This window comes from Mus caroli, chromosome 15 (genome assembly GCF_900094665.2).
Source record: "Mus caroli chromosome 15, CAROLI_EIJ_v1.1, whole genome shotgun sequence".
Lineage (NCBI taxonomy): Eukaryota > Metazoa > Chordata > Mammalia > Rodentia > Muridae > Mus > Mus caroli.
The window spans coordinates 29,402,548-29,407,451 of NC_034584.1; the positions used below are offsets into that span (position 1 = coordinate 29,402,548).

The window sequence follows — 4,904 nt, forward strand, 5'->3', positions numbered from 1 at the left end:
TCAAAAAAAAAAAAATTGAATTTGAGGTCAAACTGGTCTACATAATGAATTTCAAGACAGCCAGGACTAGGACTATGTATGGACCCCCTCTCAAATAAAAATAGTAATTTAAAAAATTAATTAAAAAGACAAAGCATGATTAGGGGAACTGCTCCAGGTGGAAGCAAACAAAACAGAAGCAGGACATCAGAGAGACAGGTGTAGTTCTGAATGCACCAACAGCTTGGAGCTGACTGTGGAGGGCAGGTCTAGCAGTTTGGTATTCGTTGTTGAACTTCCTTATGGTAACTGTGTTCGAGTTATGTAAGAGGATAAAGCTGTCACCGCACATCTAGTCTACCAATCAATTGCCTCTGGCTGCAGCCGCCGCCCCTCCTCCCCCCCCCCCCAGCTATTTAGGGACGATTGTTCACCCTATCCCTCCCAGCACTTCGCCTTGTCCCCCATCTCATCTCCGGGGCTTTTCCCCATTTCCCTTCCCGGCTCCCTACGCCTCCTGTACAGCTGGTTCCTTGGTTTTAATTGCCCCTGCTCTCTCTTGCCTGCTGCTCCTCCTCTGGCACTCTGTCGTCTCCGGCTTTATCCACCTGTGCGTCTCTCGCTTGCCCCTCCAGGTGCGCACCCCGTAGCCAGAACTCCGCTAGGCGTGCCTGCGCCTTGAGCTCTTGGGAAAGCAAGATCACATAGTTGGAGAAACTTCAGCCGCTAGGTTTGCGGTGAGCATCGCATCCACGCCCTGTGATCGACACCCGTGAGGGGCTGGGCCAGGTGACTGCGCTTTGAGCGATGGGCTGCTCCAGCAGTGCCCTCAACAAAGCGGGCGACAGCAGCAGATTCGGCAGCGGAGGTGAGCAGGGGACCCACATTGCACCAACTCTGGGGGATTCTTTGTGCGGGCTGCCCCCCCAGATCCAAAGGGTGCGGCCCTGGCCCAGCCTCGCCAGCAGGGGAAGAGCTCCTTCCCACAGAAGGACACAGCAACTGGGAGGGTGGGATTGAGGGGTGCCCATCCAGTGCGCCCACCGTGTGTGCCCGATCAGAAGCTGAGTGCTGCCTTGCCTGGTGGGAGCGACGGTTGTTGGTGCTAAATTTACTAACTAAATTAGATCCGACGTCCCCCTTCACCATGCAGGTGAGAAATGTCCCATTGAAAGTCCCATTTTGCTCTCCTGTGGACGGCTCTGCATTGCCAGATGACAAAATGCGGAGAACACCATGAGCATTCCCTTCATATAATAGGTTCCTCCCGAGGTTTTGAGAGATCACAAACACTTCCCCCTGGCCTCGATTTATATATTCTTGAGGCATATTGTGTGTGATGAAAGGTGGCCATAATTGATTATTGTTAAGAAATTCAGCCAGCACATTTTAATCATCTGTGTATAGTAAGTGTACACAGATGCTGGAGAGGAATATAAACACGTACAATCATTCTGACAGTGATAAATACTGTAGAATGAATAGATGTAGATCAACGAACTAGAGAGTGACTGGGTTTTACAGTCAGTAGATTACAGTAGTTCTTAGATTATAAATTGCTAGCATTTTTGGACATGGGCTTACAACATTGAGTGCATTCCCTAAAGCAGCTTATATATATAGTCTTTGTCAAGGCACGACGTTTCGGGGGAATTTTACTTTTTAAAAAAATACCTTTTCACCAGTGTTACTGCAGAAGCAGCAGTTCTTGGTTGTTTTGTTTTCAGGCAGAGAACACAAGATATTTCAGAACGTAGCCGATATATCCTGCTGAGAAATGTGTTGCTGTCATTTTTGTGCTGTGAGCATCTAGATTTCTACCTTCCGTAGATAAACAGAAAGTGAGGAAGTAGACAAAAATCAAAGCTCAATGTGCAAATTATTCAAACCCTTTGTCACTGTCAATGTAAAGACATGGAAAGTCTATTTTAAAGCACAGTGTCTGCTGACTCCACCCCACTTCTACCCCTAGTTCAGAACCCTCATACATCAACTATCTCCATTAAGGCCAATAGAGTTAGAAATTGTTTTCATGTTTCATGTCCCATTTTATAAAATCAGATGGATTTTTGCCCTTGTCCATGATAATTCATGAGATCTTATGACAAACATGGAAAAGTGATGTTTTCAGGTGATACTGTTATCACAGATTCTTTCATCCCCTGTCAGTGGTGTCCTGGCTTAAGAAACAGAGCCCCGCTAGAGTGACTGTAGCTCAATGATAGAACACACACACATCCCAGGGGATGTAACTCGAGAGAGGAATGGCAAATGTATCTAATCAATAGGATGGGGTAAAGCCCCCATTCTCTCATTTAGAAGGCAATTGATCACTATATTAACAGTTCATATGAGTTAAATTCTTATTTTTTAAATCCTTGATTTCTTTGCATAAATGTTGTTCTGAAAGAAATGTTAAATACTTGCCAACAAATTTGAGTATATAGGAAATTGATTGGTATGCACCATAAACTGCTTGAAACACATACTGAATCAACCAACAGGTGTATTGCCTCAGAGCCTCCATGGGACAATACCCTGGTAATTGAATACTGTTGTATGCTCAGCATTTCAACTTTGTGATCTTAGAGGCCTGATAAATAATTCATTACTCTCTGTACAGCCTAAAATTTCTTTAAATTCTAGATATAACCCAAGCCTGTGTATGTGTGCTTTTAGATAAAAAATCCACATTTATTAAATGCCTGTAATATGCATCCATTCACTCCAGTGCCTAACCATGTTTAGTATGTAATAGGCTCTTGGTGAAAAATGGGAGCTTCACACTGGTGAACGGTTCTAGTGGGCAGAAGTGCAGGATCGTAAAGGGAATGGCAGTTAGTCTAAAACGGCAGAAGACTGTGAAAGACTCCCAAACATCACTTCTTCTGTCAATCCCTAACTATCATGTCAGAAACTTTGCCATATTCCAATTAGGTTCCATTGTGAGACTACTCTTAAATCAGATACACCTGCACACCCCCTCCACCAATGGTGATGCAGCCCTTTAATCCTCGCACTTGGGAGGCAGAGGCAGGTGGATCTCTGTGAATTGGAGGCCAGTTTGGTCTACAGAGTGAGTTCCAGGACAGCCAGGGCTACACAAAGGAATCCTGTCTTGGGGAAACAAAAACACAAAAATAAACAAATCTCCCAAACCTTATTGTTTGGGGGTGGCTTTTTTTTTTTTTTTTTTTAAGACAAGGTCTAATTTTATAGCCCTGGCTGGCCTGGAACTCAGAAAGTGCTGGCTGCCTCATCACCATGCCCAGCTTCAGATCTCCCAAATCTTATAAATACAGTACCTTTCACTTCCACCGTGACAGTAGCCTTACTTAAGGTCCCTATAGCTGTGATAAGCATCCTGACAAGAAGCAACTTGGGAAGGAGAGATTGTACGTCACCTCTGAGGGAAGTTAGGGTGGGACTCTTGGCAGGAACTGAGAAGCAGAAATTGAAGCAGAAGCCACAGAGAATGCTGCTTAGAGGCTTTCTCCCCATGGTTTTCTCAGCTTGCTTTTTTATATATCATCTGCCCAGGGATAGCACTGTCCACAGTGAACTGAACCTACCCGCATCAGCAATCTTCCCACTGGCTTTCCCACGGGCTAAGCTGTTAGTAGCATTTTCTCCGTTGAGGTTTCTTCATCCCAAATGACTCTAGCTTGTGTCAAGTTGTAAAACAAACAAACAACCAAACAAACAAAACCTACCCAGGATAACTACTAAGAGCAAATTGTCAGGGCAGTATTTTTCCTTTACTGCCGCTAAACAACAGCAAAATTCAACAGACTATTTTATCAGCCGGCTATTTGGAGGGGTTTAATGCTTTTTAAAAGAGCTATGTTTATTTTGTTTTATACGTTTGAGTGTTTCATCTGCATGTATGTATGTGGACCGTGTACATGCCAACGCCCGAGGAGGCCAGAAGAGAGCATTTGATCCCCGAGAAGTGGAGTTACAGATAGTTATGAGCACCACGTTGGTGCTGGGAACTGAACCTGGGTCTTCTGTAAGCGTAACCAGTGCTCCAAATCACTGAACTATTCTCCAGCCTCCCTGGGAAGTGTTTTAGAGAAGCCACATTTGACAATATAGGAAGTTTCACTAAATTCTGACCAAGAGTCCCTAAGTGCTCATCTTGCAAGCAATACATCATACTCGGGACCGTTGAGCCTCGTACACAGTATCCAGTAACAGAGAGGACATGAATTCATATTGGGTTTCACCTTTAATGTTTTCGTTTTCATTGAACACAGCAGATGCTACATTTTATTTATGAGTACTACACTACCTTGGAGAATGAAACCCCAGTCTCACAGAGACACAGGAGTAGACTGTTGGTTGTGAGTAGCAGGGATAGACAGAGGAATGGGAAAATGTCAGCCAAAGAGTATGGAGTTGCAGTTATGTAAGATGATTAAGTCCAGAGATATAAACATCATAATGACAAGAGTCGATCTAGGTGATGCTATACATAAAAAAGAAGATGGAGAATCTATATAAGTATTTTAAAACATCTTGGTGCTGGGGAGACGGCTCAGTGGGTAAAGCAACTAACTGCCTGACAGGCTTTCATCCCATCCCCAGAGCCCATGTAAAGGTAGGAAGAGAGAGAGCTGAGCCACAACGTTGTCCTCTGACCTCTATACATGTATGATGGTACAGTGAAGCCCATCATGAGCCAGGCATGGTGGTGCATGCCTTTAATCCCAGCAGAGGTAGGCAGATCTCTGAGTTTGGGGCTAGCCTAGTCTAAAGACAGAGTTTCAGGATAGCCAGGGCTACACATAGAAATCCTGTCTTGAAAAGCAGAGAAAGAGAGAAAGAAGAAAGAAAGAGAGGGGGCTGGGAGAGAGAGAAAGAGGGAGAGAGGGAGAGAGAGGGAGAGGGAGAGAGAGAAAGAGGAAGAGAGGGAGAGAGAG

The 4,904-nt window shown here is 44.6% G+C and overlaps 1 protein-coding gene across 1 annotated transcript in view; it reads left to right on the forward strand.

Annotated features, from left to right (window-relative positions):
- The first annotated feature begins 441 nt into the window (after positions 1 to 441).
- Positions 442 to 4,904, forward strand: part of Erich5 (glutamate rich 5) — a 19,905-nt gene continuing 15,442 nt past the window's right edge. The window contains exon 1 of the mRNA XM_021184345.2: positions 442 to 847. Coding sequence (XP_021040004.1) covers positions 787 to 847 — 61 coding nt within the window. The 5' untranslated portion in view covers positions 442 to 786. The remainder of the gene's footprint in view (positions 848 to 4,904) is intronic.